The sequence below is a fragment of the Triturus cristatus genome, chromosome 4_1, assembly GCF_964204655.1.
Source record: "Triturus cristatus chromosome 4_1, aTriCri1.1, whole genome shotgun sequence".
Lineage (NCBI taxonomy): Eukaryota > Metazoa > Chordata > Amphibia > Caudata > Salamandridae > Triturus > Triturus cristatus.
The window spans coordinates 970,567,400-970,590,482 of NC_140585.1; the positions used below are offsets into that span (position 1 = coordinate 970,567,400).

General features: G+C 41.8%; 1 protein-coding gene across 1 annotated transcript in view; it reads right to left on the minus strand.

Annotated features, from left to right (window-relative positions):
- Positions 1–1,186: 1,186 nt before the first annotated feature.
- The window catches only part of TPH2 (tryptophan hydroxylase 2), a 270,435-nt gene continuing 248,538 nt past the window's right edge, over positions 1,187–23,083 (minus strand). The window contains exons 10-11 of the mRNA XM_085650683.1: positions 5,563–5,696; positions 1,187–3,584 (exon numbers count right to left, since the gene is read on the minus strand). Coding sequence (XP_085506809.1) covers positions 3,410–3,584; positions 5,563–5,696 — 309 coding nt within the window. The 3' untranslated portion in view covers positions 1,187–3,409. The remainder of the gene's footprint in view (positions 3,585–5,562; positions 5,697–23,083) is intronic.

Here is a 23,083-nt window from a genome sequence, read left to right on the forward strand (position 1 = left end):
TGCATATCCTATGCTAAACACTGCTTACTTGCCTGTGCAGAAACACCCAGCTTAGCCTCAAGCAGAACATCAAGATTTACCAAGAGTGCCGCTGATGATGTCATTGACAGGCAACTCTTACTGAAGCTGGTGCTGTGCTATTTTCTGTCCTTAGCACTACATAGCACTTTGATGTAGGCTTCACTATATCATTTTTCATATTACGCATTAAAAGAAACAGAAGACAGAGATTCCGTAAATGGGGGGCATAAGAGGAAAGGCCTTGTCATGCCCTTGGGTTCAGTGATGCTGTGGTCACTGGATGGGGTAGCATCTCTGAGAACACTGAGAGGATGCTGAACAGTCAGAACACAAAGTCTCCAAAATGCCATCTCTCACCATGAGAAACTCAGGATCCCTATCCAAGGTAGCCACTCAGCTAAGAAAATCAGTTTGCAATCCTCAGCAGAACCTGCCCAATCCTCTTGCCTTCTCTTAGGCCCAACGTTTTTCTGACAAGTGGATTCCGTTTTCTACTATAAAAAGAGTGTAAGTGCTACAGTGCATCACAACTGTTTCAGCTTGTGTATCTACTCCTCCAGTTTTACACCTTTATCCCTGCAGATCAACTTGTGTTCTTTCAGTCCTGCAGCTCTAGTCCTGCGTATTCAATCCTGAATTCTGCACTATTCAGGAAAAAAATGTAAACATACTGGCAAAGATTGGCATCTCCACCAGAATTTTTATTTTCTTATTTATTCACAAACATTCCCAATAGTAAGCCTGGAACGCTACACTAGGCATAGGTTCTAGGGACACTACTGAGAATGTAATTGTGACATGTCTCTAGGGGCCCTATTCCCCGAGTCCAAAATTCCACGCATCACAGATGTCGATAGGGCAATGAGGATTTTGCCCCTCCGCCAACAGATGCATTCCCTCAACAGGGAAATCATTTATCCCTCCTGATGAAAACTCTTGTCCAAGACCCAAGCAAATGTGGGGGAGCTTTGTTCCACTCCCCACCCTGGGATGAAGTGTAACATTTCTGACTGTTACAAATCTAATTCAGGGTGGAAAGGGGGACAAGCCAGAGTTTGGAAATACCCATGAATGTCTGTGTTTGTGTGTTCCCAAACTTCCAAGGAAAACCATGTCTTGGCCCACCCACTTCCCACCACCCCTTCGGTGGTATATATTACTGTGGATTTCAGTGTGCTGTGGCTGAGAAATCTGTAGTTATGACTACCAGGAGTTCATTTGTGAATTCCTAGCAGGCATAAAGGAGGTGCTTTCAGTCATAACCTTAAATGTAAAGCCAAGAAATGCTTTTTTTAAAATAGGACCCATTACGTATATGAATTTTTGATTTTTTGCACTTTCCTTCTGGAAAACATCAACATCATGATTGCAGCGTGTGCATCATTAGTGATAACCACAAAGATAAAGACTCACATTACAAGGGGTCAGAGGAGGTTAAGATAATTATCACACCAGGTGAGATGCAATACCCAAGGATTCAGAATTTACCAAGTGAAGTAATTACATATAATTCTATGTTTTTTCACTGAAATGCAGTATCACCTGCAAAATGTGTGCTTTTTGTACCAAATTCGACATGTTTAAGGACCTATGGTCATTTTGCTCCTGGTAAATTCACCTCCTGAAATGAATCTGTTGAAAAAGGCAGGGATGCAGTATTTATATCAAAACTTACCATTCTGATCCTTGAAAAGGCAGAAGTTTGTGCAGGGACCGAAATAAACCTCGTAATTAGAGTCTGAGAGTATTGTGAAGACAGAAATCAATGATAGAAGATGCCAGAATGACGCACCTTGAAACACTAGAGAAAGCTTCTTCAAAGCATAAATATAGACTGCTTATTTGATACATTTTGTAAACCCTACTTAGAACTATGTATGATCTGATCCAGCACGCTAGAGATATATTGCATTGTACTTATGTATTCAACTATAATGACTGAGGATCATGTCACTTCATGTTTCTATAACACAGTATTCAAAAAATGTACCAACAATCCACAGCTTTTATGAGTAATTATCCTTTCACGTGTCTTTTTCAGAGTGTCACCTGACTACTGAGATGGAAACTTTGGTGACTATACCATTATATGACATATGACATGAGGATGACTAGTTGAAGTTCGCATAGAACAAAACTTATCGGCTACAGAGATCCTATTTGGAAATTCATTCATCAAGAAAGGATAATTAATCATGAAAGCTGTGGATTGCTGGGACATTTTTTGAAGACTGTATTATAGAAACATGATACAATCTCTCAAGAGTGCTGGATCAGATTACACATAGTATTTGAAGAAAGCCTCTTTATTCATAAGGGAAATGTGTAATGGCTGCTTTCCCAAGTCTGAATGCAACTAACAAATACTCAGATGACTTATTTTGGTAATAGTGAAAAGAGTGGCTTAGTTTAATAGGGCCTAGGCCATTCGTTGTAAAGCAATTATCCTACCTAAAACTAAATAATGGCTGATTGAAAATGTGTAAAGTAGCTAGTGATAACTTCCATATCAAGCCTACCCAATTATATAGGTAGGCATGACTTCACAACTTGCTTCCTCTAGTAAGGAACAAACCGGCACTCCAGGATCACTTAATTCAGCAAAATGTACTACAGTTACGCATTTCGTTGCAAAACATTTTTCTCAATTAAGTGATACAGGAGTGACGGTTCGCACCTTATTAGAGAAAGTGAGTTGTGGAGTCATAAAGATACAGGGGCTGCACTCATAAACCAGCAGCAGATGGATGTGACCAATATTTTGCCGCACTTAATATATATTCTATTCCCTTAGTTGGAACAGAGCTAAACTTCTGTTAATGCATATCACCTCATATCACTATAGCCTGCAACACGCATGGACGCACACTATTAACATTGTTAAGTGTGAGAACAGGCCATTGTTCAAGAGAGTGGGTCATTGTGCAAACCTTCCAGAAGCAATGGTAATACATTCCTACTTGAAATTACGATGTCTACGAGTTGTAATACATTCCAAATTGTTAATGGTCCTTAGTGGAGAATTCTAATTACCATACGAAGACAAGCACTATTCTAACCATATTTATAAAACATGGCAATGTTTTCATGTTGACAGTTTTCTCAGAAATATTTTTGCATTTCATTTGTTTAATTTTAGCTGAAAGTTTTTCTAAGAATTAGCCTCTTTGTGTTTTTTAAACTAGGAACAGAGGACAGTTTGGGAGGAATGCAAACAACACATTAACCATAAGGACAGCTCATTGATGTAACACACATCAGACAGGACTTCACAAATCATTGATGCAACTGTAAAGAGAGAAGTAATATATCTTGCTGCAAAGCATATAAGTCTTAGACATAATTCCATCTGAGATGTGAGGAAGATGACAGACTGTGTCACTTAACATCAAATTCCCAAATACCGATTCATTTTGCTAAGTGCATCAGATACTGTGTTGAGATCACTCCTTAGGTCTTGAACAACATTTTCAATGCTCCGGGTGTCCTTCAAAATGTCAATGCTCTGCGTGTAAGGGTTGAAGTGCACAGAGAAAGGACGATTGATGGATTTTGCAAAATCTCTAAAACGTATAAAAATATTGTTAAAATTAGTGCTTCTTTACTACTTGCTTAGAATGACATATACATGGTATTATTATTAGACAATGGAGTGACTTGCAACCAACAATGGATGGTATAGACCTTCTGCTCCAACATTCCAATGTTTGTCTTTTTATTTCCTCCTGTTTATTTTACAACATTCCATCTTTAGTGGTTGGACTGCTCTCATAGTTTAATAGCCTTTCTGCCTTGGTCTATACTGGTTGCTAAAGTCCCTCTGCCTCAACTAGGCCTGTACGTGCAACACATGCCTTTAACTCCAGTTAAGGCCTTTAACAATTGTTATAGCCCGCAACAGCGGGGTATAATGGATTGTTGTTGTTATTATTATATTATATTATGTAGTTATATTATTATTATTATTCCACCGCAAGATCGCAGACATCCACGACAGCTTCAACAACCAGACCCCCCCGACACCTCAGACTCCGCACCCCCCAGCCACACCAATCTCCTGCTCTCCTGGACCCACGACGACGACACCATCAAAATCACAAACACCATCCACTCTGGCTCACCGTCCGACCCCTGCCCGCACTACATCTTCAACAAAGCAAGCCCCATCATCGCACCCCACCTCTGGAAGATCATCAACACCTCCTTCGAGACCGGAGAGCTGGAAGCACGCCGAGATCAACGCCCTACTCAAGAAACCCAAGGCAGACCCTAAGGACCTCAAGAACTTCAGGCCCATCTCCCTGCTCCCGGCGAAAGTCATTGAGAAGATTGTCAACATGCAAATGACACGCTTTCTCAAAGAGAACAACGCATTGGACCCGTCCCAATCGGGATTCCGCACCAACCACAGCACCGAAACTGCCCTGGATTGGACCACTTCCTTCCTCACCGGCAGAACACAGAGTGTCCGCCTCCCCCCTTTACGCTCGGAAACCACCAAGACCATCTGCAGCATTCCCCATGGATCATCCCTCAGCCCGACACTCTTCAACGTCTACATGGCACCGCTCGCCAATATCGTCCGATCGCACAACCTCAACATTATCTCATACGCGGACGACACCCAGCTCGTCCTCTCCATCACCAAGGACCCCACCACCGCCAAAACCAACCTGCACGAAGGAATGAAGGCCGTCGCAGAATGGATGAAGAACAGCCGCCTAAAACTGAACTCAGACAAGACGGAGGTCCTCATCTTCTGCCCCACCCCCTCGGCCTGAGATGACTCCTGGTGGCCGGCCATGCTGGGAGCCGTACCGACACCCACCAACCACGCACGCAACCTGGGAGTCATCCTAGACTCATCGCTATCAATGACCCAGCAAGTCATCGCCGTTTCATCCTCCTGCTTCAACACCCTCCGTATGCTCCGCAACATCTACAGATGGATCACCACCGGAACAAGAAAGACAGTCAGCCAGGTCCTCGTCAGCAGCAGACTGGACTACGGCAACGCCCTCTACACAGGAACCACGGCCAAACTCCAGAAAAGACTCCAACGCATACAGAACGCCTCGGCACGCCTCATCCTAGACATCCCTCACCACAGCCACATCACAGATCACTTGAGAGACCTGCACTGGCTCCCCGTCAACAAGAGGATTACCTTCAAGCTCCTCACCCATGCCCACAAAGCACTCCACAACACCGGACCAGCATACCTCAACAAACGACTCACCTTCTACAAACTGAACCGTCTGCTTCGCTCCGCTGACCTCGCCACCATCCTGCGCATCCGAAGAATGACCGGCGGCGGCAGATCATTCTCCCACCTCGCCGCCAAGACCTGGAACACCCTCCCCATACACCTACGGCAGACCCAGGACCTACTGACCTTCAGGAGACTCCTCAAGACCTGGCTGTTAGAGCAGTAGCAGCGCCTCCCCCTCCCCCCCCCCAGCACCTTGAGACCCTCACGGGTAAGTAGTGCGCTTTACAAATGTATTGATTGATTGATTGATTGATTATTAAGATACAGACCTCATTTTTTCCTTGGCGTCTTCAAAACTTTCTGACACAAAATAAGATTCTTGGAAGGTGGTGATGAGACATTCTTGCAAACATGTCGTTTTCGGATCAAACATTTGTATCTTGGCCTTATCAGACAGAGCGTGCTAGAAAATATAAATATATCTCAAATTAGTTGTTAAAACACATGAAAGGAGTTTACATAGTGCTTTTGTTATAAATGTCATAACCACACATATCTCATTTGCACTGGCCACTTACTGATATGACAGAACAGGAACTCTATAACAGTGAAATTTTTCACAGAGAGGTTTTTAGTGACATCAAATAGTCAATGAAAGCAAACGCTTGATTTGTCTATGATCTCAGTCAGAATGCTGAGGCGAAGAACATCTCTGTTATTGACCTTTTAGCAGCTTGTATTTTATATGCCCTCAAAACCTCTACCCAACTTCCAACATTAACACATGGGCAGAAATGTAATGGAGGTGCTGTACATAACATGCTCCCAAATACAAAATTTAAAAAACCCTGGCCTCCTGTGACTCACCTCTACCACCCTCTGTGCCGCCCCCCCCCCCCCCTCTCTCCACAGCTGAAGCTCTGCTCCCTGCTCCCAGCACTGCACCGACAGGCTGGCAGAGAGCCCTGTCAGAGCGCCCTGGAATCCCTCTACAGCTATCCACAGTGGGAAAAACCTTTGTTGCTCACCGTTGCTACAGCATAGCAGTGAATAAACTAAAGAAGGTTTAGAATCCGGTTATTCATCCTAAAGGCTTCGAAAGGAACTATACATAAATAATCGATTACCTACCTTAATTAATAATGTGCCAAATAAAGTTCAGTAAATGTAAACATTTCAGATAGATGCGTTGGTAGACATTAACAGTAACATGACAATACTGCGAAAAATGCGAGCAAACCTTCCTTGGCAGTATTCTCAAGTGAAACAGTATGAAACCAGACAGTGAATCATGGCATTTTCTTAAGGCACGAGGGACTAAAACAGAATCAAGAACCTGGGACAGGCCGCAGCTTTTGAGTGTTTCAAGTTATTTTGAATCCTTAATTTCCATTTTCTTCTTATCTCACTTCGTTGCTTAAAGGTTTACTTTTCCATCAAGCATCTAGGGCACTAAACTCTGGTTTTCAGGGGATTATGGAACTTTAAAATATACACACAAATTTAGCTATTCATGCAATGTTTCACCGTTAGCCTCTTTGCCTCATAAATATAGCATGAGCACGGGGAGCAAGTGTAGTGGCAAAAATACACCAACGTTGGCAGTCAAGCCAGTTCTGCAATTTTAGAAATGGTAGGAACGCAGGCTGACTAGAGAAACATATTTGTCCTTCCTTATTTAGTGTAAGGTTCTATTTCTCAATGGCCAATTTACGAAGGTAGAAACTGAATATTGCATAGATATTAATCGCAGAAACCAATTCTACAAAAAGAAGCTATGTTAGATCTAACCGCAAAATATAGGTAAACATATTTAATTGTACCTACAGTGTAACAACAAACACACTGAACAGTGGCTTAGCTTATTGCTGTAACATGGAAACCACAATAGCCACAAAACACCTATTAAAGGAGAATGGACGCTGGTATTAAATATGTGCTGTGGTATTAGACTTGTCTATAACCAGGAAGAATGGCAATGAATTGACACAGAAAATGTGCCACTAGCTGTCCTGTATTTGCAGAGGTGGGAATCTGAGGGCATGTGTGCAAATACTTTGCAATCTAAACTCAGACCCCATGTCACATCATTTGGACTTTGTTGTCGAAGGTGTCCTCCTCACTCCCACCTCCGTTGTCAATTACATATGCACTAGTAAGCAATAGAGCCCAGATTCAAATGTGTAAACATAGAAACACATATGTAATCCTTTTTCATCAAAGAAACAAAAACAATGAATACATAATGTTTGGTTATAAAAGTATAAAGCAAAATCGTAATCACCGGAATAGTATTAACTCTTTCTTAAGTCATACTTTAACAAGAATTTTTAGTCTAGTAGTGCACACATTGGACAAGATATACAAAGCACTGATCAAAAAATATTGGTCAAGTATTTTTGTGTTATTTTGCAAACCAACTTATGTGCTAATAGGTTGGTTGGCAAAATACCAATTCGTAATAGGTCACAATTTGACATACTTCATTAATATTAATCAGTTAGGTCACAAATTGCATATCGCGACTCATTGTTAATGGCAGCCATTACAGGTATGGTGGCCTGCTGAGTTCAGCAGACCACCATATCTGTGATTGCTTTTAACTAAAGCATTTTTTAGATGCAACTTGTTTTCCCTGAAAGAAAACTGGATGCATTTAAAAAAAAAAGAAAAAAGTTAAGGACAACTACTGTCCTTTCGAGACCCCTTCCCATTTGCGAATGGGTCTCCACTACTTTTGTGGAGATGGTAAAATATGAATGTTTTGTTATGGTAGTTCAGTTGCCGAACATTAATACATCCCATTCCGATTCAGAAACACACCCCTTCTAAATATTGATTCGCTATGTAGGGACTGATTTACATGTTGGCAGATCAGGTCCCGCCGTCGCTTTTGCGATGGTTTACCTTCCCGCCGACATGGCGGTCCACCCTCTGTATTTAACCGTTGGTGGGTGCACAGGCAAAACCTGCCACATCCGCCAGGAATCTTGGTCCACGTCACTTGTGCCATAAGCAGAAACAACAGGCGGCAGGACTCCAGCGAAGAGTCTGACCACACTGATTACGATTTGTCTTTCCATTGAGGCAACTGTGACGAGAAGCCCTCCTACTTTGTGTTGACAAAATTTAAGAAAGTGAGGTAGAAATGTAACTTTTTTCCTGCTTCCTTCTGTTTCCATCTCCTACACCACCATGCAGGTCCCTCCTTGGCTGCCCCGACTCCAGCGCGATGCCAAATACTCTGTTGGCGCCGAGAGATAAGGTAAGCTACTTGCACAACTGTCCTACAATGTATCATGTGTTGACAATTGATGTAGCCTTGTGCATGTCTGCATTGCTCTTACATGCAATATATGTTTTTTAAGTGTATTGCAGTAGTGTTCATTTTCATACGAATCAAGGTAGAGTGAACACACCTGTATTGACACTTAAAAAAAATTGTCATGGTGCTGGGGGTGTTGTGCTAGTGGTGCCTGTAGGTGGACATTCAAAAGTGTGTATATGTTGTGTGAGTGGCATACAATATTTAACACAAAGGACATAACACATTGCCTACATATTTTTTTCATGCAAACATAACACACCAGGAACTCACTCCAACAGCAGACTGTCGCTAGGACACCACCAGCCCAACAAGAACATCTAAATCGGCTCATCGCAAACCCACCAGCCTGACAGCGATGGAGTACTGTCAGTCAGCAGAGAAGACCGCCTCGGAGTACTATCTATTGCCGCAAAATCTAATTACGGCAGAGGTTCAGCTGGATGGAGTACTTGGGACCACTGCTGTGGTGGGGCAATGGTAGTCCCGCCAAGATCTAAATTAGGCCCTAGGTCACAAATCTAAATTTTCTTTTGATAATGTGCTACCAAATCACAATTAGAATTTCATTCATTTGAAAATGCAGTATCAAAACACCCGATACTGCTAATCAGACCATTTAAGAATGCAAAAAAGCTCTGCACATCTTGCTGTTTCTACTCAAATCCTCCTGATTCTTTCTAAACACTTAATTTTGATTCAACATTCCAGCAGTACTGATAACACATTGAAACAAGGTACATGAGCACTTCTCCTGTCCGTCTATTGGGGTTAATATCTATTGGGTAAAGAAAAAGATTGTTGCAGCATTTCAGTGATTTACATAATTTACGCCGTCTTCATCAACCCAGTTGATTCTTTAATCCATTTTAATTTAGCAAACATTATTCAGCATTGTTACGGGGGGACATTTCTACAGTGGGTTTGTATTTGGCTCAGTCTGCAAAATCATCCCCAAACTCTTTGCCTTCACCCCTCCTGTTTTCTGAAGCCGTTTTTATTGGCTTTTAGGACTTTGCATATTTTACCACTGCTAACCAGTGCATCAGAGGAAGAAACAGTTGTCCCATTGGTTGTTGATATTTTTCACAACGGATTTGTATGGGGAGACACTGATTTATCACCTTAAGCCTGAAGAAGGTGGTGAATCATACTGTACCACCGAAACGCGTCGCTTTGTGTCATTTGAGCACCCAAGCTTCCCCTGGGGTCATTAAGAAAAAGGACAATATGAAATAGAGTTGACCTTTAACTGCTCGGTTGTTAGACTTGGTATGCCAATACATTAAGATTAGGTCTTATGTCTCCAATAATCGTTACAGTCTTATAGGTTGTTTTTTCAGAATAATTGTAATTCATTTTGAACATTTGATGTACATTGATGATGTGTTTTTATGAATTTATTGTTTATATAGTTTGAATTAAAAAAAAACCTATATAACACAATAATAAAAACAACGTTTTATATTATCCTTTTTGGTTTCGCATGAATGCTGATGATTTGAATAGTGTATGCATGAGAATTGGGAGTACCTGTATGCTTTAACCCCTTCCCCGCTCATGACGGAACCACTCCGTCATGAGCCACGGTTGCGCTGTGCTCATGACGGAGTGGTTCCGTCATGCTGTGGCAGTTGGCGGCCGCTCCGCCCACGCGGCGCTAATTCCCCGCCTGTGCGGGCGATTAGCGCAGTGGGCGGAGACGTGACGGAACCACTCTGTCATGAGCACAGCTCAACCGTGGCTCGTGACGGAGTGGTTCCGTCACGAGCACAGCGCCACCGCGCTGCCCCCAAACCCCCCCAGCGCCGCGACGGAATTCCTGCCACGGCGAAGGGGTTAAATAGGAGTCCAAAGGGATCCTGTTTTTGACAGAAGTGTCTAACATGTACACAAAAACATTGGGTGGTAGACGTGATCACTTTACACGAGGCACTACTACTACTCCTACTTTGCTCCCATATGGGAGTCACCAGGCACTCCAGAATGCCTCAAGGATAAATTGGCAAAATTGCTGGTATGGATGTCTGGGGCGACTTGACTAATAAAGGCAAATTATTACCTTGGTTTAATCTAAATGGGTTGATGGCAGGCACATTATCTAAGTTTAAATATCTACAACTAAAAAGCTGGGAGCAAAGCAGGAAATTGCCATTGGGAATGGGTAATTCCCTAGAAGATCAACTGGTAACTAAATCTCCAGGAGGCAAGGAAATAGCACTATGGTCCTGGCTTTTACACGATATTATAGATGGAGACTTCAAGTTGCCGGAGGAACTGTGGGGAAATGACTTGCCGAGAGAGAAGCTGCAGAATATTTGGTAAGTATCTATGCGTACACTTTACCATACAGTTAAACCTGCTTTTTTAAGAAGGAACCATCTCTTCTCACTCCATAGGGCATATATATCACCTGAGAAATTATCCAAGATGGGGAAAGGATGCCGAACTACTTGTGCTAAATGCGGGCTTGAAGGAGCTATGGATGTGCACATGTTTTTTCAATGTCCCGCTATCAGCGACTTTTGGAATAAAGTGGAAACGACAACATCAGGTATTCTAGGTCGGCAAATAAAGGTAAGCCTCCCTCTAGTGATATTCGGGGTTACCGATGAACATACGAGTAACTGTAGAGATATGTTGTTTTACACAATGTTAATAGCTAGGAGGGAAATATGTCGAAAATGGGTGAGCATTATTCCACCACAGCATGCAGAATGGCTGGAATCCCTTATATATATGTCTAGTATGGACTTATCTGGGAAAAAATCAAAGAAGAAAGCATTCTGGAACTTGTTGCAGTCATGGTTGGATAATACAGAAGGGTTATCATAAAAAAAAAAAAAAAATTCTTCTAAGTTATTTGGGATCTTAAGAATAGAAAATGTCCAATGATTACACCGGCATACTCTTCAGCTACAATAGGGCCTGGTTTCACCATCAAACGACAAGCAGCTCCGGTGTTTTCACCGTGTGTGTGAGAAAGCCGCAGAAAAGCGGGTGACTTTTGTAATAACCCCATTACCACTCTTTATCAAACAAAAAAAAAAAAGGAATGGGTGGAAACAATAGGACACCGTGCATTGTATATTTTTTCTGAGGTGAATGAGGACAAAAAGAAAAAAAAACAAAAATCCAACGTGGCTAACATCGAACATAAAGAACACACTATTGAAAATATGAAATTTCAACCGAAGAGCTCTTTTCAAGCACCTATCTCACACAAGATGTTAGACACTTTTGAAATAATGGTTAAAAAAGACATCAAGGCCTTGAATCTAAACAAACCCAGTAGACAAAACTTAACAAAACAGGACAGAATAACAATAAAAACTATAGCCAACAACCCAGAACTAACAGTTCAGCCTGCTGATAAAGGAGGAGCTATTGTATTGATGGATACTGTCTTCTACCAACAAAAAGTCAATCAACATGTCATTGATACAAACAATTATTCACCATTGGATGCTGATCCCACAATGGAACTTCTGGGTATTTTTTAATTTTTTTTACAACAAGCAATAGACGTGAATTGGATTGATGAACCAACAAGGAACTATCTCACAACATCGAACCCACGGAGACCTCATCTTTACATGATACCCAAAATCCCCAAAAATGTGGAGAACCCTCCATTGAGACCCATTGTGTCTGGATGTGGGTCCATTTTTGACCCCCTGGGCAGATACTTGGATCACTTCCTGCCAAAAATTTGTACAAAACTGGAAATCCTATAAGATACTACGGATTTTTTATTCAAATTACAAAACATACAATCAGAAATACAAACCTCTTGGTTACTTTGTACCATTGACGTGGTAGCACTCTATACATCGATACCGCATGCAGCTGGATTAGAAGCAGTAGAGTGGGCTTTACTTCAACTCGAAGATATTAATACTGAAAAGGTATTTCTGTTACAGCTTTTGAATTATTGTCTACAATACAGTTATTTCAAATGGAGTGACAAATATTACGCACAGCTAACAGGAACCTCAATGGGTTGTTCGGGGGCACCTGCCTACGCAAATATTTTCATGGCCTTATTTGAACATCAGAACTTAATGAGTAACCCCTCTTGGTGGTCTAAGATCAAATTATACAGCAGATTCATAGATGACATTTTTATGGTCTGGACGGATACTCAAGAATCTCTGGAAGAATTGATACAAACATTAAACACATTTGATCCTAGAATCCAGTTTGCTCATAAGATTCATGACAAATAGATTGAATACTTGGATGTAACAGTAATTAAGAAACATGGTGGGACAGGAGTAGATACCGCAATATACACCAAAGTTACGGACCGGAACAATGCATTAGTGCATTCAAGTTTTCACCCAAGGAGTCTCATAAGAAATTTACCATACTCTCAATTCATTAGGATAAAGAGAATATGTTCTGATCCCGAAGTATGTTCGAAGAAAACAGTGGAATATAAAAAAAGGTACAAACACAGAGGATATCCAGATAGGGTACTACAAGAGTTCATCAACAGAGCTGCCAGTAAAGAATGTAACGACTTATTCATTTCTAATACTACAAAAAAAAACAATGAATTAGTATTCGTCTCCAAATATACCACAAGCTCACCAGCGATTAAAAAAATCATTAATGGAAGGTGGGCGCTTCTAGCAAATGAACCCGATTTCAATGGCATATTTCAAAACAATCTATAACACAACAAGGCACTGGGAAATCCCAATGACTTAAAGGGTAAGAGAGGCAGGATTGGTTAGAGTATATCCTCCCTACAAACTATATTCACAAAAAATACTCTAACGGACCTTCAGAGAGATCCAAAAAAGCTAAAGGAAAGAGGGAAATGAAAACTCCTGAGATTAAGGTTGTGCCTAATACAACCGTGGTCGTGGGGGAGATAAGTATTTCTTTAGTTTACCCTCACACACCCTAGTGGTGTCATGCTTCATCATCGGGTCACCCAGACCCCTAGAAGTCCGGGTGGGCTCGACCACAGTATTGGGAGTGCTTTTAATATGTTTAAGACAGAGGGGGTTAACTAGATAAAATACCTCAGGCAGATCCCCAGTTTCCCTTTATTTTTGGGTCTGTCTGGGTAATTAAAATAGAAAAAAATGGGTCTTATAGGAGTGTTATGGTCCTAGGACCCTAGTGCCGACATGTTTCAGTCCAAAAAGGGGCCAGAAAATGGTCCAGGACTTTCTTCAGGGCAAGGATGTAACTCCCCTATGTGAGTGAAATTACTGGGATGGGGTGTCCCTATCCTGTCAGTATGGTGAGGGCAGAGTAGCTGCTTCACGTGATATTATGTAAGAGTGGATGTGTGTCAACTGCCAGGCTCCATCTGGAAAGGAAATAGAAGACAAACAACATATAGAAATATCAGCGGTATGATTGCCGCCGTGTTCATTTCCCCTTTTTTTTTTTGCGGTATAGTGAAAACCGCAAGTGGACATGCGTGGAATTGTGCGCATGCTTTCATAAGGAGGAGTGTCCTCCTCTTGTGCCACTCAAGATCACTGTAACATATCGTTGTATATGTGACAGGCATTCTGTGCGAGTGGCGATTTTATTCGCATCCTAGCGATATCAGCGTGATGTCTGTACTTGAAAATAGCGTGCACAAAGTGTCTCCAGTCTCTAGTGCACACAGAACGTAAATGATCCAGGTGATTCCAAAAATCTATCTACGAGTGTGTTTAAAAATACATGGGTGAACTATAAAGAAAAATACACAGGCATACAACACATTCATTCATACTTGGTTTACAGTTATACATTACCCAGTTCGGGGAGGTTGACTGTATCTCACAGGACCAAAGAGTCAGAATGGGCGGTCCTGGGGGGAACCGTGAAGAGAACGTGTGTCAACGAGCAGACATAGTAGGTCTGCTAGTGTGTGGATCCGAATGAGTAGAGTCGGTAATGGCGAGTGCTAATCACGTAATGGTGAAGGTAAACATCGCGCTTATACAGAGTACTTACTTATTTAAGATCGGTCGCCCTGCCTGCTACCTGTTTGGTTCTGGTCCTCGGCTTTCGCAAGTTCATTGTATTGGTGTCGCGTATAAGTATCATAAAAGCGCGCCGGGACATCGGGCTAATTAAGGCCACGCCCCTCGGTTACGGGAAATGACGTACAACGTCACGACGTGCAGCGGGACTGATATGAAGGGAATTGTAGTTTTTAGGATGGGCAATGTAGTTATTCGTTGTGGACTCGTAATAGGTCCTACAGGGACTATAGAAGTTCTACGAGTACATAATTGTTAGTGCTCGTGTATATGTAGAAACGGCGATATTGTGGATGAGGGAGGTATGGTCAACAATGTTTAATGTGTAATCGCGGTAAATTGTAGATAGCCTACAATGTCAAGGTGTGCAGTATATAATACACACAATACTGGATAGAGGTCAATAGACCGGGGGACCGTCTACAAGTTGCTGGTTGTTAGAATTTTTCAAAAATCACGGTGGGAGGCAAGATAGGGTTAGGAATATTAGATGTTATATATTAAATAGGATTATTCACTTGTGAACGTATGTAAATGATACTGTGGACACCGTCTGTTATGGGTGCATGGATACCACTGTAATGATGTATAAAACGTGTTGCCACACTGGTAGTAATCGTTATCGATTCAGTATCTTAGTGATGGATCGATTGAACATCAGGATATCAATAGGAGCCCATAAATTATATGTCCTCAACTCAAGGTCTGGTGTTAGGCATGGGAAAACGAGGATATCATTTGTTCAGCTGGCTCCATGGTATAGAGTCATTGAGTCCCTCTTCATGCGTTCTCAGACGATATACCCAACGTTGTTCCCTCTCCAGGAGTCTTTTCTGTAGATTTCTGGTACCATTGATCTTCTCAATGATTGTCCATCGTATGTCTGTGTCTTTATGTTGTTTTTCCACGAAATGTGCTGTAAGTCTGGTAGCTGTGATCATACGTCTGATAGTGCTCCTATGTTCACTTATCCGGATTTTTATTTTACGGCTGGTCATGCCTATGTAAGTCAGATCGCATGGACACTTGATAAGGTAGATAACTGCTTCTGAGTTGCAGTTTGTATGTGATCGTTGTTCCCAAGGGGTACGTAGGCCAAGTTCTAGAGTTTTGCTGTGTCTGGTGAATTCACAGGCTACACAGGATCCACAAGGATAATGCCCGGTTACTGGCGGTGTGTTCCATAATGTTGTTTGGACGTCACCCAGAGTACCATATGTGTCTGTGTGGATTAGAGTATCTCTCAGACTACGGTTTTTTTTAAAAGAGAACATAGGTTTTTCATACGAGAGTTTGTTGGAGGTAAGGATGGGCCATTTTTTGTTTATAATCTTCTTTACATCATTTGAAGATGAATTGAATGTGGTAACACAAATCATATTCTGGGGTTGTTGTCTTTCTTGAGTTTCAAGCAAGGCCTCTCTGGGAGTGTTCCGTGCTCTTTTCTTGGCTTGTTCAATGATTTTGATTGGATAACTTCTTTCTTTAAGTTTATCTGTGAGTATTTCTGCTTCTTTTCTGTAGTCTCGGAGTTCGGAGCAATTTCTACGTATACGTAGGAATTGTCCTACCGGAAGATTCTCCCTGAGAGATCGTGGATGGGCACTGTCGAATCTCAACAGGCTGTTTCTGTCAGTGGGTTTAGTGTATAGCGAGCTGCTCAGTGTGCCATTTTTTGCAACAATATTGATATCCAAAAATGGGATTGTTTCTCTGTCTTTATTGATGGTAAATCGTAAGTGAGGATTAAGTCCATTAATCCATAGAGTGAAGTTTGAAAGACTCTGAGTGTCGCCTCGCCATACCATGAAGATATCATCGATATAACGATACCATTTGTAGATGTTATTGGTGTATGGGTTTGTATTCCAAATGTGTTGGTTCTCAAAATGGCTCATGTATAGGCATGCTATACTAGGAGCGAAGGTGCTACCCATAGAAGTTCCATGGATTTGCCAATACAGCTGGGTTTCAAATTTGAAGAAGTTTTCCGTTAATGCCAGTCTCATTAAAGTGATGATCCATTCCTTAGGTGCAGTCCATTGCCAGTTCTCATTTTCCAGAAGTTGTTCAATGACCTCGATGCTTTCAGTCTGGGGTATGCTAGTATATAGCGCTTCTACATCTAGACATACTAGGAAGCAATTCATCGGGTCATATTCAATGTCAGTCAGAAGATTTAGGAGATGTTTAGTATCCTGTACATACGATGTTATTCGTTTCACCAGAGGGCGTAAAAACCAGTCAGTATATTGGGAGAGTGGTTCAAGGATCGAGCCAATTCCTGAAACTATAGGTCTCCCTGGGGGAGGTGACTTCCCCTTGTGGATCTTAGGGATTGTATAGAATAGCGGAATTCTAGGTTCCTCTTGATTCAAAAATTTGTGTTCTTTTTTAGTGATCCATCCCTTCCCAAGTGCATCTGATGTTAGCGTTGATATGGTTGTCTTGAGTTTTTTTGTGGGATCTCGAGTGATTTTTCTGTAAACTTTTGTGTCAGACAAAAGAGTAAGACATGCTGTCTTGTAGGCCGATGAACTTTGAATGACTGTTGCACCCCCTTTGTCAGCGGGTTTGATTATTATTTCTGTACGATTTTTTAATTTTGTCAGGGCCGTGCGTTCTTTGTTACTCAAGTTGTTAAAAGTATTCACTCTGGGTTGTAGTTCTTCTACTTCTTTGGCAACTGCTTCCTCAAAAGCTAGTACCTCTGGGGGCATCATGTTCGAGGGTGGGTAGAAGGTTGATTTTAGTCTTAAATCAGTGTACTCTCCATCGCTGATGACTTCTTCCTTGTCTTGGAAGAAGACCTTGAGTCTGATTTTCCTAAAGAATTCTCCAAGTTCACAGCGTAACTGGAATTTGTCTAAGTGGGTAGTTGGAACGAATCCAAGGCCTCTTTCCAAGACTGACATCTCATTTGCAGTGAGGGTTATATCTTCTTTACATCATTTGAAGATGAATTGAATGTGGTAACACAAATCATATTCTGGGGTTGTTGTCTTTCTTGAGTTTCAAGCAAGGCCTCTCTGGGAGTGTTCCGTGCTCTTTTCTTGGCTTGTTCAATGATTTTGATTGGATAACTTCTTTCTTTAAGTTTATCTGTGAGTATTTCTGCTTCTTTTCTGTAGTCTCGGAGTTCGGAGCAATTTCTACGTATACGTAGGAATTGTCCTACCGGAAGATTCTCCCTGAGAGATCGTGGATGGGCACTGTCGAATCTCAACAGGCTGTTTCTGTCAGTGGGTTTAGTGTATAGCGAGCTGCTCAGTGTGATGGCTCATATAAGAGTTGGCAAAACAAACCAAGAAGACCTCGACGAGGAGGCTACAATCAGAGATTTGGACACCCACAACTATACCCATGGTCTGGTCCATTTGGCCCAGTCCCATATCAAGGACCACCACAATATCCAATGGGTCCCTACTTCCAACCTGAATTCAACCAGCATTTTTTAGGCCAGGGTGGAAGGAGGGGGAGACGAGGAAGACGTGGCAACAGAAGACTACAATGGGAGGAAGACAGGCCAGGACCAAACACAAGGAGCAACTCCAGGGATCAACAACAACCGGGGACAAGCACAATGAGGGATTAGTAGTAAACCTAACAGATATAACCCCGCACTGCAGATGAGATGTCAGTCTTGGAAAGAGGCCTTGGATTCGTTCCAACTACCCACTTAGACAAATTCCAGTTACGCTGTGAACTTGGAGAATTCTTTAGGAAAATCAGACTCAAGGTCTTCTTCCAAGACAAGGAAGAAGTCATCAGCGATGGAGAGTACACTGATTTAAGACTAAAATCAACCTTCTACCCACCCTCGAACATGATGCCCCCAGAGGTACTAGCTTTTGAGGAAGCAGTTGCCAAAGAAGTAGAAGAACTACAACCCAGAGTGAATACTTTTAACAACTTGAGTAACAAAGAACGCACGGCCCTGACAAAATTAAAAAATCGTACAGAAATAATAATCAAACCCGCTGACAAAGGGGGTGCAACAGTCATTCAAAGTTCATCGGCCTACAAGACAGCATGTCTTACTCTTTTGGCTGACACAAAATTTTACAGAAAAATTACTCGAGATCCCACAAAAAAACTCAAGACAACCATATCAACGCTAACATCAGATGCACTTGGGAAGGGATGGATCACTAAAAAAGAACACAAATTTTTGAATCAAGAGGAACCTAGAATTCCGCTATTCTATACAATCCCTAAGATCCACAAGGGGAAGTCACCTCCCCCAGGGAGACCTATAGTTTCAGGAATTGGCTCGATCCTTGAACCACTCTCCCAATATACTGACTGGTTTTTACGCCCTCTGGTGAAACGAATAACATCGTATGTACAGGATACTAAACATCTCCTAAATCTTCTGACTGACATTGAATATGACCCGATGAATTGCTTCCTAGTATGTCTAGATGTAGAAGCGCTATATACTAGCATACCCCAGACTGAAAGCATCGAGGTCATTGAACAACTCCTGGAAAATGAGAACTGGCAATGGACTGCACCTAAGGAATGGATCATCACTTTAATGAGACTGGCATTAACGGAAAACTTCTTCAAATTTGAAACCCAGCTGTATTGGCAAATCCATGGAACTTCTATGGGTAGCACCTTCGCTCCTAGTATAGCATGCCTATACATGAGCCATTTTGAGAACCAACACATTTGGAATACAAACCCATACACCAATAACATCTACAAATGGTATCGTTATATCGATGATATCTTCATGGTATGGCGAGGCGACACTCAGAGTCTTTCAAACTTCACTCTATGGATTAATGGACTTAATCCTCACTTACGATTTACCATCAATAAAGACAGAGAAACAATCCCATTTTTTAATATCAATATTGTTCCAAAAAATGGCACACTGAGCAGCTCGCTATACACTAAACCCACTGACAGAAACAGCCTGTTGAGATTCGACAGTGCCCATCCACGATCTCTCAGGGAGAATCTTCCGGTAGGACAATTCCTACGTATACGTAGAAATTGCTCCGAACTCCGAGACTACAGAAAAGAAGCAGAAATACTCACAGATAAACTTAAAGAAAGAAGTTATCCAATCAAAATCATTGAACAAGCCAAGAAAAGAGCACGGAACACTCCCAGAGAGGCCTTGCTTGAAACTCAAGAAAGACAACAACCCCAGAATATGATTTGTGTTACCACATTCAATTCATCTTCAAATGATGTAAAGAAGATTATAAACAAAAAATGGCCCATCCTTACCTCCAACAAACTCTCGTATGAAAAACCTATGTTCTCTTTTAAAAAAAACCGTAGTCTGAGAGATACTCTAATCCACACAGACACATATGGTACTCTGGGTGACGTCCAAACAACATTATGGAACACACCGCCAGTAACCGGGCATTATCCTTGTGGATCCTGTGTAGCCTGTGAATTCACCAGACACAGCAAAACTCTAGAACTTGGCCTACGTACCCCTTGGGAACAACGATCACATACAAACTGCAACTCAGAAGCAGTTATCTACCTTATCAAGTGTCCATGCGATCTGACTTACATAGGCATGACCAGCCGTAAAATAAAAATCCGGATAAGTGAACATAGGAGCACTATCAGACGTATGATCACAGCTACCAGACTTACAGCACATTTCGTGGAAAAACAACATAAAGACACAGACATACGATGGACAATCATTGAGAAGATCAATGGTACCAGAAATCTACAGAAAAGACTCCTGGAGAGGGAACAACGTTGGGTATATCGTCTGAGAACGCATGAAGAGGGACTCAATGACTCTATACCATGGAGCCAGCTGAACAAATGATATCCTTGTTTTCCCATGCCTAACACCAGACCTTGAGTTGAGGACATATAATTTATGGGCTCCTATTGATATCCTGATGTTCAATCGATCCATCACTGAGATACTGAATCGATAACGATTACTACCAGTGTGGCAACACGTTTTATACATCATTACAGTGGTATCCATGCACCCATAACAGACGGTGTCCACAGTATCATTTACATACGTTCACAAGTGAATAATCCTATTTAATATATAACATCTAATATTCCTAACCCTATCTTGCCTCCCACCGTGATTTTTGAAAAATTCTAACAACCAGCAACTTGTAGACGGTCCCCCGGTCTATTGACCTCTATCCAGTATTGTGTGTATTATATACTGCACACCTTGACATTGTAGGCTATCTACAATTTACCGCGATTACACATTAAACATTGTTGACCATACCTCCCTCATCCACAATATCGCCATTTCTACATATACACGAGCACTAACAATTATGTACTCGTAGAACTTCTATAGTCCCTGTAGGACCTATTACGAGTCCACAACGAATAACTACATTGCCCATCCTAAAAACTACAATTCCCTTCATATCAGTCCCGCTGCACGTCGTGACGTTGTACGTCATTTCCCGTAACCGAGGGGCGTGGCCTTAATTAGCCCGATGTCCCGGCGCGCTTTTATGATACTTATACGCGACACCAATACAATGAACTTGCGAAAGCCGAGGACCAGAACCAAACAGGTAGCAGGCAGGGCGACCGATCTTAAATAAGTAAGTACTCTGTATAAGCGCGATGTTTACCTTCACCATTACGTGATTAGCACTCGCCATTACCGACTCTACTCATTCGGATCCACACACTAGCAGACCTACTATGTCTGCTCGTTGACACACGTTCTCTTCACGGTTCCCCCCAGGACCGCCCATTCTGACTCTTTGGTCCTGTGAGATACAGTCAACCTCCCCGAACTGGGTAATGTATAACTGTAAACCAAGTATGAATGAATGTGTTGTATGCCTGTGTATTTTTCTTTATAGTTCACCCATGTATTTTTAAACACACTCGTAGATAGATTTTTGGAATCACCTGGATCATTTACGTTCTGTGTGCACTAGAGACTGGAGACACTTTGTGCACGCTATTTTCAAGTACAGACATCACGCTGATATCGCTAGGATGCGAATAAAATCGCCACTCGCACAGAATGCCTGTCACATATACAACGATATGTTACAGTGATCTTGAGTGGCACAAGAGGAGGACACTCCTCCTTATGAAAGCATGCGCACAATTCCACGCATGTCCACTTGCGGTTTTCACTATACCGCAAAAAAAAGGGGAAATGAACACGGCGGCAATCATACCGCTGATATTTCTATATGTTGTTTGTCTTCTATTTCCTTTCCAGATGGAGCCTGGCAGTTGACACACATCCACTCTTACATAATATCACGTGGAGCAGCTACTCTGCCCTCACCATACTGACAGGATAGGGACACCCCATCCCAGTAATTTCACTCACATAGGGGAGTTACATCCTTGCCCTGAAGAAAGTCCTGGACCATTTTCTGGCCCCTTTTTGGACTGAAACATGTCGGCACTAGGGTCCTAGGACCATAACACTCCTATAAGACCCATTTTTTTCTATTTTAATTACCCAGACAGACCCAAAAATAAAGGGAAACTGGGGATCTGCCTGAGGTATTTTATCTAGTTAACCCCCTCTGTCTTAAACATATTAAAAGCACTCCCAATACTGTGGTCGAGCCCACCCGGACTTCTAGGGGTCTGGGTGACCCGATGATGAAGCATGACACCACTAGGGTGTGTGAGGGTAAACTAAAGAAATACTTATCTCCCCCACGACCACGGTTGTATTAGGCACAACCTTAATCTCAGGAGTTTTCATTTCCCTCTTTCCTTTAGCTTTTTTGGATCTCTCTGAAGGTCCGTTAGAGTATTTTTTGTGAATATATTTCAAAACAAGCCTCTACATGCATACACCAGAGGGAGAAACCGGCGGGAATTATTAACATCAAAAACTACTGATGACCGACTCGAGGATCCTAAAGGCACTTTGAGATGTTTTAACTGCACACACTGCAATAATGTAATCACAGGCAATATCCTAACACATCCCATCTCAGAAGCAAACATCATGTTGAGACATACAAGTGATTCCAACACGACTAACGTAATATACTGCATAAAATGTCCTTGCGGAAAAGCTTATGTCGGTAAAACTGAACGAAAAATTAAAACCAGGCTCACAGAGCACAAAAGTAGAATTAGAACAAAAAAATTAACCTCGGCATTAGCCACTCATTGGACAGAAGAGAATCACATAATTTTACAACTAAGATTCCGAATTATCGAGAAAGTAATGATTCACCCTGGGGTAGACAACAATAAAAAAACTTCTTCAACGTGAAGCATGTTGGATAAAAACTCTGGATATCATGATTGCCAAAGGGCTTAACGACAGACTAGACATGTCATGTTTTTGTAGGCAATCACGTGTTTACATCAAATTGAAATACATTTGAAACATCCTGTATAACTAGGAAAACACTACACTTTAGAGGTTGCACAACACAATTCAGATTCAGCCTGGTTCACGACAAAAGCTATACATATACAGCATGTGTTTGTATCAGCAGGTTTTACTGTAAAATGATTGTGGTCATAGAGTAAAATTTGTTCACATTGGCATCTTTA